The following is a 14,295-nucleotide window of genomic DNA, read 5'->3' as shown; positions in this document are numbered from 1 at the left end:
CCTAAATCTATAGGTTCTACATCGTTTTTCTTTCCAAGTTGTAGTTGTTTCAGAAATTCTCGATCTTGATACTCATTCAAGAGAATTAGCTTTTGACTACCACAAGCCAAACTGAAGATTATATCGGAGCACTCAAAATTGCAAATATTAAAACTCTATTTTGTCCATCAATTTATGTTTCTGTTCTGCTCTTTTATTAGTTGCTTTGTGATTGGTTATTGTAAAGCTTTCCAATTTTCTATATCTTTAAGGGTATTGTGATAATTTGATATTGTGTACTTTTCGGAAATATTCTACTTAGGAATAATATTAGATAAGCAGGTACGTGAAGTCATTTATTTCAGCAATAATTTTGGGTTTAAGGATTTTGAAAGCCTTTATACCACCACACAATGCTTACCGTAGTCTGAGAATGTCAGCAACTGCCACTTAGTTGGTACCTTGTCAAAAACCACTAGTGATCCCATCAATTTTCTAATGAATGATAACGTTTTTAGGGCACATATGTATTTTATTTTTTTGAGGTTATGTATGGATGTGTGTGCCCTTTACTGTTTTGTGCATTGGTGTGGAAGAGGTGGATAAGTGTCAATAAGCAATGCTATTAGAACATGATAAAATACATATGTTTGTTTCCTTAAGAATCAGATCAATGATTCATCTCTTAAAATAATAATTTGTACACTTATGTTTGTACAAAAATTCCAGGTATATCATAATCACAGTTTGTTCAGAATTTTTCTAAGAATTATCTATCATTCAACTTTGCAAATCACTAGTCTCCATATCAGATTCTATTTCATCAGAATCAGAAATATCACAAATTTTGTTGAGGAGAACTGGAAAAACGTCATTAACCACCAAGGATTGGCCTGAGTAACTGTAAATCAAAACAAACTAAAATGTGAAAGAAAGAATTATAAAACAAAAGCGTGATTGAGAAAGTGATAAAAGACACATATTTCCTTGTGCATACACATTGAATGTACCTATTTCCCAAAACTATCATTATCATTAAAGAGACTCACCTTGACTGGAAGGTTTGAGTGAGCTCATGCTTCAGCTCACCCTTGGGGTTTATAGTGAAGATTCTTTCGATTGGTATTCCTACCGCACTATAAGCATAGACATCCTAAAAAGTTGAAAGATTTATTAATAATTGGATACTGAACCAAATATTAATGTTTATAATATTAAACTGAACGAAAAATTCTACTTATGTGAAAATGACCCACTCACGTTAATCTTATTTCCATAACCAGCGTAAAACGGATGGGAGTCTGACGGGAACAGAGCTTTGATATCAGTCAAACACTGGATCTTGAACTGTTCTGGCTTCTTTTCTATAACTTCTCTGTGAAATGCTAAAATGAGGGATGTTGGGTTCAATAGTACTGGTCCAGCAGGCATGGAGACATCTTCTTGCTTGATGGATTTCAGATAATCCCTAGTAACACGAGCCTGACCGATAGCTCTAGCGCTAAGGTAGAGCAGCTTGTAGCCATTGTCAGCAATTTTATGGAAGAGCTGAGCTACACCTTTCTGAGCCCAATTATTTCCTACAATAGGAAGAATGTGCCCCAACACATCAGACCTGTGATTAATAATCTCAATTAATTTCTTTAAAAGAAAAAAATCTCAGTTTACTACCTGATTCATATCTTAACTGAGATTTAAACTTGGGGGAGATTCCAAATTGAATGGCCAACAACCGAAGAAATTAAAGCTGACATGAAGTAAGAAAGTGAAAGACGAGATGAACTATGTAAGAATAGCGACTCCTAGACAAATTTTTTCAAAATTGAATTTCTTATAAAATTTCGTATTAAAAATTATTCGCGAGCTGAGATCATTGATAACTATATAAAAGAAGTCGTCATTTTGTTACACCATTTATAACTTTTGATCTGGACAGTTTGTTATGAAATTTGATTTGTTGGATTTGTCTAGGGCCCGGTTATTATAAAATACATAAAATTTTGGGCAATTTGATTAAATAATTTGTGCTGCAGGTGTCACTATGGTTATTGTTGCCGTAAAGGTTCTACAATTGATATATGTTCATTGGTATACTACATTTCTTGTTTATTATTTTTAGTTACATCTGAATCCAGATATACAAAATCACACAGCAAATTTCATGAAAAAAAGTTTAAAAAAAAATCCGATTCCATTAGATACTGTACAGGGTGGGCAAAATTCGTTGTCTACTGAGGGGATGATCTCGGGAACTATAAGAGCCAGAAGAAAACGGACGACACACTTCCGAACTCTTTTTCAGAGAAACAAAGATAGTTTCTAGCCTAAAAAGGTTCAAGTTTCAGATCTGAAACTTCAAAGACAAAAAAGTTATGAGAACTTTTCGAAATCGTAAAAATCTCATTTTTTGCTCGTAGGAGGCAACGGTTTTAACCATTCTTTGTTTCTCTGAAAACGAGCTGGGAAATGTGTCAACCGTTTTCAGTTCTTATAGTTCTCGAGATCCCCTCAGTAGACAACGCAGTTTGCCCATCCTGTGCACATCGTGCTCTTGAAGCCTAACGAGTTAACTTAAAATGCTGTTATAAATTGACACTGTTACATTTGAGATAGGAATCATCCATTTGCAGAAAGAATGGCAATACAATTGGTCCCTACATTGTTTAGATCGCGCAGTAGAAAAGTTAAAATGGTATTGTTTATGAAAAATTTTGTCCTGCAAAGCGGGCGGGTACAACTAATAATGGTATATTTTTCAAGTGTAAAGTACGTAGACTATCAACTTCAAGTTTTGCAGCTGAAAATTTGTACTGGGGGTTTTGGACACTGATCTATTCGATTGATATATTTTCCAAGAAGATCGACCTATAGTTTCCAGTGAGCAGTTTACGTCAATTACCCTGTATTTCAGCTTACTCTCACCTATAAAGCCTTGATCAGACCAGGTTAGTAGTTTAAACAAATAGCGAGTAATTAAGTTGCTAAAATAATCGCTACTATCCGAAAATCGTTGGTACTGGGTTAACAAGTATTACCAAGTATTACCGAGTATTCTGCGAAATGAACAACCTGCAGCGCAATAAATCTACTAGGAGCTACTAGTTGTCAACTGAAAGAATCAGCAATAGAAGAGCCCAAAGAATAATTCAGTAATTTGAGAATGTCTAACAATTGTTAAGGACCAATTATTATTAACTCACTTTGTTATGGTACCGTCAATGTCAGAAATGACAATCTTATCATCCCATTTCCATTTGTACAAGAAACATTTGCAGCGGGACGTTCCTTGATAAGCTGTTGTTACACTGAAGTCGACTTCATTAATTCCATCTTGTAAATCAAGACTCACCTAAAAACAAACATTAGTGAGGCTCAAATATATATTTGGTTACTTTCGCTTACAATCTGTTTGGAACTCAACCTCAGGGTTTTCCTATATTTTTCTGGCGCTTTCTGAGATTGACTCTCGCTGACTTCGTCTTTGGTAGATTTGTAACTGAGATCGGTGTTTTTAGCTGTAACAAACATATATTTCAAATTGAAGTTGAAATTAGAGTACAATTTGAAATGATAGTCGGAAAAACAACATATGATAAAGCAGCAATGACTGTTTTTGCGGGAAGCAATATTGCAGCAGTATCTATTTATTTTTTATAGGTCTTAATGTTAAACAACTCACAATCTTCTGGAGTACCAGCTTCTTTTTCCTGATCCTTTATTTCACCTTGTTGTTTATTTTGCTCATCTAACGATGGGTCACCTGTAGGGTCGGTGATTTCTTCAGCATTTTCAACTACAGGTGTTGTTTCACGCGAAGATCTACTTCGTCTCCAACTCCACCAAGAATATCTTTCTTCCTGTTTTGCTTGAATTTTGTTCTGACTAGTCGATTTACTGGTGGAAGGCATGTGGACATTGCACAACTGATCTATAGAAGACTGTAAGAAAAGCCATTACAAAAATTCCGTCATTGAAATTCCATCGCAAATGATTTTTAGAAACACTACTTTATGAATTGAGTTTTTTCAAATATAAAACTTAATTTTTCGCGTAATTTGTTACTTGAAATTTGCGACACAAAAAACTCTTCTTCTAATTTTAATTGTATCTTCTTTATATGAAATTGAACTCAAATTTGAAATAACAATAAACTTATTCAGATAATCACCTGTGGTAAAGGCCTGTGATAGATCATCAAACTTGCTATTAGAGGAGCAGCAACCTTCCAATTATAGTACTTATCCTTAATTCGAACCACCAGCCTTTCAGATTCCAAAATGGTTGGGTTATTGCAAAGATCACTGAACGAAATGACATTTTCCAAGAATCTATCTGGATTTGGCTCTGGGGTCCAGCCGCATGAAGATATGGAGATATCGTTGATGTAAGTTTGAGCCCTAAAACCCAACTGTCATAAAAACGAGTTTCATTGTATCCTTTAAATACGTACAATTTGTTCTGTTCGTCGAAATCTGAATCCACCGACTTGGATCCTTCCACGCTGTTAGGGCTCTGAGCCAATGACGGTCCATTTCCTGATTCACAATCCATGTCGCCATCTGTATTTCACATTTATCCCACAGTTACAACACAAGACCCAACGAAAAAAAGATTCTGAATTTCGACATTCTTCCATGTTTATAAAAAAAAAGTTGATATCAAGAATACATAGCAGAAGAGGTGCAGTTCCGTTCAAAGTCGATCGGAATTGTGATGACGTAGAATAGGTGACAAGATCAAACAAGCTAACAGACCTCAGTTTGTTAGAAGAAGCGTAGCATAGACCATTTTTAAAATATAAAGAAGATAATTGAAAACAAATTCAACTTTTGTGCGCAACCGTTGTTTATCTAATGATTACCTCTTTCCGCTAGGAAAGAAAAACTCTCAATTACCTTGAATTAGGTTAACCCGTCAACGATAGCATACTTTGCTTGACGTTCTTGTTTACAGGCATTTAACCATACTTTAGTATATATGTACCATACTAACGTTTGGGATTTTTAGTAGTGACGGAAGAATAAGTGGAAGGAAACTGGATGGATTAATCCCAAGAAATCGACCAGTTATTTGATAGTCGTAAAACATTGGAAGTGACATCACTCACACAAAATTAACGACACTTTATCCATTCATTAGTTTTCGAACAAATAACTAACTAATTATGGTTATTGAAGAAGCTCAGAATCCGGGCATTAGTAGATGGGAAGTGAATTATTTGAATTTATTGCACAATATCGCCTAATTTTTTTTTATGGCAACGATAATTCACGCTAGTATATCATGGCGTGTGGTGATACCGAAGTGACCCCAAGTTACTATCTCCTACTGCACCTCCTTTGCTATATCTTCTTGGTTGGTATGAATTCAAAAGAAATTTACAATACATGAAAAAAGTGAACACGATTGATCTATTCCTCCCAGATATTGTATTTTGAAGTCAATAAAAATTTGCATGTAAAAGACAATTCATCTTTAATGAATGACATTGTAGGCGTGGAAGAATATCTGACAAAATAAAAAAAAAATAACATGCATTCAACGAGGCCCATTGAAAAATTTACGAAATCGAACATTTTTGAAGAGGAAAGATGCTCGGATATGAACTTTCTACTATCGTTTCATCCATAGAAATCCTTTATAAACAAAATATCAACTCTTAAGATTGAAATACATTTATGAATTATAGAAACAACAAAGTTTAAAGTATTCGTAGAAGTTGATATTTCATCTTTGAGAATAGTAATGTGATAAATTAATGATTAAAAATCTTTATTGAAATCATGTTTCAAAGTGTCAACAGATTTCCTGCTCTTTCTTCTTTTAAATGTTAAAACAACCATTCAATTTTAGTAATTCAGAAAGAAGAAGTTAAGTTTCAATTTCCATTCATGGTTAAAATTATTCTCTTCACCCCAAAAATGTTGTTATGATTTTCAACTAACCTTGCGGCTTTCGGCTTCGTGGAAAATACAACTCGGCTGTTTCGGGATCCAAGTTTCCTGAGGTTATGTCAGTCAGGTAGACACCTTCCTGATTCCTCTTCTGTGAAATGTGTTTTGTCTTCATGAAAGAAAACATTGTGGCGATCATCGACATCTTCTGTTGTTCTTCTGTCTTGGTGCAGTTCTCTGATTCGCCGTTTTGATTTTGGGGAAAACCGCCCCATTCCCAACTACGTCCGTCGTCGTTCTCAGAATCTGGATAGAAAAGAAGGTTACATGCAAGAGACGGTAAAGCGTGAACATTTAAAGCGATTTAAGGCCGCTAAAAGCAAATTGCATGTGAACGCAGCTGGATGAAGCATCCAGTTTATCCCAACCAGATTGAACCTCTTCTACTTTTTCTCTTATTTGAGATTAAGTGGCAATAAAATAATAACATTGCCAAGCATGTGAAGAAAATGTTACCAAAACATAAATAATGCGACGAATCTAAATGAAATCGTAAATCAGTGAATATGTTACTAATCAAATGAATGATACAAATTCGAGATAATGGATGTTATACAGGGTGCTTCTCTCATGAACTCATCAAAAATTATACGCAGTATTACTCGAGACCTTTTCATTACATTCATTTTAAGTGGGTTATCCCGGATGTCCCCAAAAATTTGAATTATTTTAGTCACACTGCCAGATATACCGGAAGTAACTATCAACTATCAAATTCTTTCCTCCAAATGACACTCTCGGATTCCCCGTCATGAAGACTGACCTGTATAGACATCGTTAAAATCTTTTTCGGTCTCGGTGATAAACAAGTAGGTATCGATTTTGTTTTTGTTTACGTTTTCGTATAAATTTGATTTTCCAGCTTATTTACAAGCACGACAGATAACTGATATTTCCCAATGATGAATGAAAACCTAATTATCTTAATTGAGAATTTCATTCCTACCTTTTCTATTCTTCATTTCGATCTCCGAATCAGACTGAACAGTTTCGATGAGATGCAACGTGGAATTATTTCTAGAGTCTGTGTTTCCACCAGCTGTCAATTCAGTGTCGCTGAAGAAGTGGATATCAGGGTCCAAAATTTTTCTGTTAGTGCCTGAAGCCTGCTCGTCCAAGCTTCTAGAAAAATATTATAATATTCAAACATGCTGAAATGCCGTATAATGATATTACACTGTTAATTGACTTATAAACTTACTGAGTTTCCTTTATTTCAGACTCGGAATTGCTGCTGGTAAGGGAACTTTTTTCGGTAGCTGACTCCCCGGTTTTTTCAGCACCCTCTGTAGGCAACTGGTTGTTACTAGAAGACCTCCTGGGCGCATTCTTCTTCTTCATCTTCCTCCTTCTCCTCTTACTACTCTTGGTAGTTTCAGATATAGATTCTGTCGGCGTTGTTTGAAGACTGGTCTTAGGATCTGTATCAGCTAGGCTGGGTTCATTTTCCAGGCTATCCATCTTGAAAATTGTTTCAGAGACGTCATTCTTGCTGATGTCTTCGCTGCTGGGGCCCACCGTGGTGGACTGCATGGACAGAGTAAGGTCATCACCGGAGGTCTCGCCAATGTCGATGTTTCCCAAGCCTATGTGACGCTTAAGGAAGTCCCTTTCCCTAACGGTTTTGCTCGTGTTGTTGTCGGCGGTATTTCTTCTCTTAGAATAATCGCTTACTTGGTTTTCGCTCGCTATAGCTTCGGTTCCAAGATCGAAGCTCCTTCTTCGAGTCTGAAACGAAATCGAAATATTGGAGATGTAATAGTGGGTTTATGCAGCATTACTAAAAACGAGGACCAATCTAATGGCTAATCAGGGTGATGGCCATCTGGTCTCAGTTCATAGTTACGCTGCATAAAATGAAATTTGTTTGATACAATTTACGGATCAGAAAACAAGTAAAAAAATCAAAATGAGTCAAAAACTACTAGAAGTTATTGAGGGATATCTTTAAATAATAAGAGAAGAATAGACTTTTTCCTCCTGTTTTTAATTTCTTATAATCATACCTGACTGAATATGTTTTCCAATTCTGATACTGGAATTGGGGAAGTTGCAAGGTTATCTGGAATTTCAAGATCATCGCTGTCTTCCAACTCTTCCACGAAAAAAGCTTCACCGCTTTCCCCTAGTTTCATGTGAATATCCCTTGGAATGCCATTGATTTCTATATCAACCTGAAAAATATCATTGATTGAAGAAATCAAGCGATATTACATAAAATTCGTAGGATTTGAGAGTAAAAGTTGACGTAATTTTAAAGTGAAATTTCAGGTGGATATTGGGAGCTCCAAATAAATGAAAAGCATCGAACAAAAAAAAAGTCACATTATGTCTCTGTAATGATTTATTCTTTACATAATGGAATTATGTAAAGGTCTGCTGAGTATAGTCTTCGATCGGGACCTTCAAGGATGTAATAAATCACCAACTCTTTTCTTGCACAATTACTAACGCAATAAGATTGTCGTCCTTGCTATAATTGTTTTTGTATCACCCAAAATTGAGACGGATCACGTTACCTCTGAATTTGAAGCTAAGTACCATTTTTTTTCCAGAGGATGTACGGAAAAAATCGAATTCAATCAGTTTACTGAGAATACTAGAACCAAATGAATGAACAGTCACTGTGAGTTAGTACTAGCTAAAGAACAATTTTCAATTTAGGAACTATCCTTGGACTTACGATACATTGTAGTTCCGAACAAAGAATCAAGAAAACCATTATAATGGATATACAATTCATAAACATATAAGTTATGAACGAAATTATTTCATAGCACTATTGCATAAAAGCTATACAATTGACGTTAGTACAATATGGCTTCTATCTCCTCTCTAGACCGAAATAATTTTAACTAACCTCAATACTGTTGCAACATGTTTGGCAATATTTGACGACAGCAACCTGAAGAATGCTACAGTCATACGTTACCCAATTTATTGACGCCAGATTCAGAAGCTTTATAACTAGCCGTTGCACTTTTAATGAATCTAATTGATAAACACATAATGTTTACGACAAGATGCTTTCAATTATTATTTTTATTCAATGAATGAAGCTTAAAACAGAGCCACGCTCGAGTAGTTTTATGGAAATTTGCTTATAATAATTATTGATTATTTTGGAAACTACTATATGAGCGCTAAAAACTGAGTCGCCATTTCGGTGATAAATTATTGGGTTATTCAAAAATATATTTTCGGATTAGAGAAACTAGGTAGCTTGTCTTCTTTTTCTTCAGAAATATTCCATTATATATGTGACTATAGACTATAGGGGAGCGGCTGATCTGAGCGGAAACACTTAGTATTAAACCAGTACTCCATACTCTATTAAACCAGTACTCCATACTCCATTATACCAGTAATACTAGTATTAATTAAATTAGTATCACCATTATTTTACACCAGTATTAATTACAATGTTAGGTGTTGATCATATTTGATCATGACAATTTCTCTCGAGAATTCTGAATCAATTTATTCCCGCTCTGTTATACAATAATATGTCTACTTTAATTTCATTTATACATACAACTACATTGTTATAATTTTTGTTCTAGGTCCTGATGAAGAGAATAAATTTTCTGTTATAAAGAGTTTTCCGAAAAAGAGTAAATTAGAACCAAATCAAATTCATTCCCAACTGTCAATTCGACTTCATTGATTGATTTGAATTTTCCGATATACACCTAACATTTGTGGCACACATTATGGAGGTACCCCCACGGTATTACTTGACTTCACAATTTTAAGTACGTGTACTGAAAATACACGGTTTCATCGAGGCCTGATATAGGTTTTCAATATTTTTTAAAGACATAGTCCCCACAAACGCAATCTGGATGAACTAAGACAACAATATCTTCTTGATAGGGCCATAACTCAAACAACAACAAAATATATTCTATCGCCCGTGAACATACATATATTACTATTATTATCAATTATGCAAGGCAGAACCTATAAAATTAAATTATTCATACCTACTTAAAAAATACTTATGTGGATATGCAAAAAAACAAAGTGCTGGAAAAAGCCATTATCGTGAGTGGCACAGTCACACGGTAAAAACTGTCATAACCGTTTTTGAAGGCATAACTAATTTCTCAATGAAATAAGGTAGGCTATTCCTATACATACAGGGTGACAATTTGAAAACTTGCCAGTCCAATTATGTCACGACAAGGATGATTTTAGAGAAAATGCCAGAACAGGTCAATTTCTATTCGTAGGGGGACGTATTTTGAGCAGAATTGCAAGCCGAAATCTCCTCAAGCCTAGATATAGGAGCTATAACCTCTAAATTCTCAATAGATATTAGGGGGTGAGCTATACCTCAATTGAAAGATCACTTGACCCTCTACATGAATACTATGGTTTGCAAATTTTTATTGAGTCCTTGAAGTAGTTACAGGGGCTGACAATTTGAAAACTTGCCAGGCCCATTATGTCTCTACAAGGATGTTTTCAGAGAAAATGCCGGAACAGGTCAATTTTTATTCGGAGGGGGACATGTTTCTAGCAGAATTGTAGGCCAAGTTTTCCTCAATCTAAGGTGTAGGGGTTGTCACCCTAAATTAGAGAGGCTGTACCTCAATTGGAAGACAATAGTGTTATGTAGAGGGACATAGTGTCTTCCAATTGAGGTTTAGCTCACCCTCTTATACCTATGAAGAATTTAGGGGTGATAGCACCTATACCTAGGTTTGAGGATATTTCGGCTTACAATTTAGCTCAAAATATGTCCCCCTCCCTTTAAAAATTGACCTGCTCCGGCTTTTTCTTTGAAAACATCCTTGTCGAGACATAATTGGCCTGGCAAGTTTTCAAATTGTCACCTCCTGTAACTACTTCAAGGAATCAATAAAAATTTGCAAACCATAGTATTCATGTAGAGGACAAGTGATCTTTCAATTGAGGTATAGCTCACCCCCTAATATCTATTGAGAATTTAGAGGTTATAGGCCATACACACCTAGGGTTTAGGAGATTTCGGCTTACAATTCTGCTCAAAATATGCCCCCCTCCGAATGAAAATTGACCTGTTCCGACATTTTCTCTGAAAACATCCTTGTCGCGACATAATTGGACTGGCAAGTTTTTAAATTGTCGCCCTTTATAATAATCACATAATATGTAACTCAAAAATAAAGACTATAAGAGAAACACCTGTGCCATATTCGGAAAATACACACTGAGCTAGAAAATAAAATCAGAGTAAAAACAAAAATATGTTTTTTTCTGTTGGCCGGTGTTATTGAACCTAATAATGGAAATATTCACTTACTTCTAGAGTGCTACCATTGAGTGTTAAATCAATTAATGGAGGCATTATGGATATTTGGCTCAGGTGCGTGAAAAACTACCCCAATTTCCATCATCAAGGAGCCTTAATGAAATAATTCCACAGTGATCAAGAAAAGAAAATGAAACAAGTGCGACAGAAAACTATCGACTCTTTAATCAAGACGAACAGAGAAATGTCATGACGTTAACAAATGAAAATTTCTTTCTTTTTTAGTTGGTCCTCGTCAATAATTTGCAGAAAAACCTTGTCGCTCATTCACTTTGTCATATTTGTTGGATTTATTAGTGTGTTATAAAAAAGTGTATTTGGTATTAAGAAGAAAACCATATGGTACCAGAATGCTTACAAAAATTTTTTGGGTCTATGTATGAGTGATTCATTTGTATCCACGAGAAAATGTTATCCGCAAAAATAAGGCTACACTAGTCAACGAACTAGATATTAAAATATTAGGAAAAATTTTCCTTTTTTTCTCTTCGAGTTTTTCATATAGGTACATAGTGGAGAAGGTGGAGAAAAGAATTCAAATATTTCTTATTTTTACTTATAAACCAAAAAATATTCGTGGGGTATTTTCGTAAAATGGTAAAATGTAGCTATACAACATCTCGGATAGATCTCCGCTTGACGATATTCGTTTTTTGTTTGGCCGACAAAGGGCTTGAATCATCTCTACAATAAATAGACGCCATTTCGTCTTTGGCACAGATTCAATCTGTTCAGCAGACGGTGAAAAAAGTCATTAGGCCAAGTATTCCAGCAATGACCCCTACTAGTTCAAGTAATGACATCAGGTGAATACGTTGAATGATTTCGAGGCCAAGTTCAAGTTCTCTTCGTTACATTATGAGCGGTCGTTCGTTCAGACAAGACAATATGAGTGGGCGTCACAATAGATCAACTGAAAAAACACCATTCTCTAGGACATGGCGGGGGAGTTTTTCTTGGGAGATTTTCATTGACTTCAGTTAATAGATACTAAGTTCCAGGTACAATACAGAAAGTGAATTTTTAATATTCTATAGATTATAGACAGTCAGAAGGCTTGATATTATAAAACTATCAATAATGAAGTAATAAACCAATTTGAACAAGTTTTTTAATGAAAACCGCATATATGTACAGGGTGGGCAAATTTCGATGTTTCAGCACTACAGCTTTCAAACCAGAGGAGATAGACAAAATCTGATACCCCATTCTCGTTCTCTTTTTCTGAGAAACCTACAATATTAGTAGTCATTTTTGGCCACTTCCTTTTGTTTTCGGTTTATAAGCAAAAATTGGAAAAATGGTGATATCGAAATAAATTTATATCTCCGCTAATAGTGATGATAGGGCTCTGAAATTCAAACATTATACAGGAACTTTTTTGCGTAGAATCTAGTGGCGTGCTCGCCTTTTCAGCAGGATTTTCAATTACGAAGCTATGACCCAAAGTTATGTTTTTTTTTTATTGGGAACATTAGATATCTGTGCAATTTTTTGAAAGCTTAATTTTTACTGATTTCAAAAATATACAACATCATATAGTTTGTATCAATATAAATAATAGAAAATGGTCAAAAACCTTTTTGATGAGCATAGAAAAATAGAGCTTCCTAAAACAAGAGCAGTCTCCTTTCGGTAATGTCATTCTTTCTATGCTTTTTACCAATTTTCACAAAATTTGAATCAAGATATATTTCATAAATTTTTATAATGATGAAGGGACTAATAGAAGGAGACAGTGGTAAACATACGATGCTATATTTTTCTATGCTCATCAAAAGTTGAAACCATAAAAATATTGAGAAAAAAGGTTTTTGACCATTTTCTATTATTTATATTGATACAAACCATATGATGTTAAATATTTTTGAAATCAGCAAAAATTAAGCTTTCAAAAAATTGCACAGAAACCTAGTGTTCCCATTCAAAAAAAACATAACTCTGGGTCATAGCTTCGTAATTAAAAATCCTACTGAAAAGGCGAGCACGCTACTGGATTCTACGTCAAAAAGTTCCTGTATAATGTTTCAATTTCAGAGCTCTATCATCAGTATTAGCGGAGATATAAATTTATTTCGATTGCCATCTCCTCTGGTTTAAAAACTGTAGTGCTAAAACATCGAAATTTGCCCACCCTGTACAGTGATATAATTTATGGAATCAAGCGAAGATCAGAATCCATTCTCTCTAGATCGAAAAACATTATACAAAAATAAAGATATTATTTCTTCTCCTTTATGGAATGTAAAGCTCCTATGAAATGAGTTCCAATTAGTTGTCATTTATTCAACTCGTTTTTTACCAATTTCCTAATCTTGAGAATTAGCTGTCCCATACAAATTACAATGAGTGAACATGTAATATACAGGGTAAATCTTCGACTCGTATCAATTTTTAAACAATAGATTCTTGAGGTCAAAAGAAATACTTTTTCCCTTACCACCTTTTCCGAATCGGCTCGGTTGTAAAGATACGGGCTGTTGAAAAACCATAAAAAATGTTATTTCTAAGCGAGTTTCTAAGTTACATCTCACATACGGTTTTATCGAATGAAATGAATTTCGGAATATGGTTTTCCATTCATTTGATGAATCTTTTTCGAACCCAAGATATCACCTACGTCACCGATTTTCTCATTATGACCATTACCTACCATAAAAATACCAAAAATTCAAAACGTTGAAATAAAAGTATTCTTTATATTTTCTTGTATAATGCGTCGATTTGAGTAATTTGATTTTGATGAAAAGTATCTGTGAAATTTTGAAAATTAGGTACTTTGGCTGAATACAACTCTGTTTGAAAGATCCACAGATGTGTAGTGCCACAGATGCAGTTAGCTATTCTGAAGGTTATTTTGTTTTTCCAGTAGTGGCACAGCTAATTATGAAAATTACAATGGCTATATCTTTTTAACAGGGCCGAATGTTGAAATATTTGTACGAGTCAAAGACTCACCCTGTATACATATGTATGATATGAAAGAATTAAGTGGCAATAAAATAACGCGGACGTGTCCTAGGAATACACAATCGAATATATCATGTACATAATACACATTTA

The 14,295-nt window shown here is 34.7% G+C and overlaps 1 protein-coding gene across 5 annotated transcripts in view; it reads right to left on the bottom strand.

Annotated features, from left to right (window-relative positions):
* Nucleotides 1–14,295, bottom strand: part of LOC123306286 (phosphatidate phosphatase LPIN2) — a 40,772-nt gene that overhangs the window by 1,347 nt on the left and 25,130 nt on the right. For 3 of the 5 annotated variants that reach the window (XM_044888192.1, XM_044888193.1, XM_044888194.1), the window contains exons 3-13: nt 7,940–8,107; nt 7,135–7,661; nt 6,880–7,055; nt 5,925–6,179; nt 4,430–4,538; nt 4,148–4,376; nt 3,659–3,917; nt 3,382–3,494; nt 3,180–3,328; nt 1,240–1,594; nt 1,029–1,132 (exon numbers count right to left, since the gene is read on the bottom strand). In XM_044888192.1, coding sequence (XP_044744127.1) covers nt 1,029–1,132; nt 1,240–1,594; nt 3,180–3,328; nt 3,382–3,494; nt 3,659–3,917; nt 4,148–4,376; nt 4,430–4,538; nt 5,925–6,179; nt 6,880–7,055; nt 7,135–7,661; nt 7,940–8,107 — 2,444 coding nt within the window. Of the gene's footprint in view, nt 1–400; nt 881–1,028; nt 1,133–1,239; nt 1,595–3,179; nt 3,329–3,381; nt 3,495–3,658; nt 3,918–4,147; nt 4,377–4,429; nt 4,539–5,924; nt 6,180–6,879; nt 7,056–7,134; nt 7,662–7,939; nt 8,108–14,295 lie in introns of all 5 variants that reach the window. The other 2 variants (XR_006536896.1, XM_044888195.1) reach the window with 2 other exon arrangements.

The sequence above is a fragment of the Coccinella septempunctata genome, chromosome 2 (assembly GCF_907165205.1).
Source record: "Coccinella septempunctata chromosome 2, icCocSept1.1, whole genome shotgun sequence".
NCBI classification, from domain to species: Eukaryota; Metazoa; Arthropoda; class Insecta; order Coleoptera; family Coccinellidae; genus Coccinella; species Coccinella septempunctata.
This window is presented reverse-complemented; position numbering and strand designations above follow the sequence as displayed.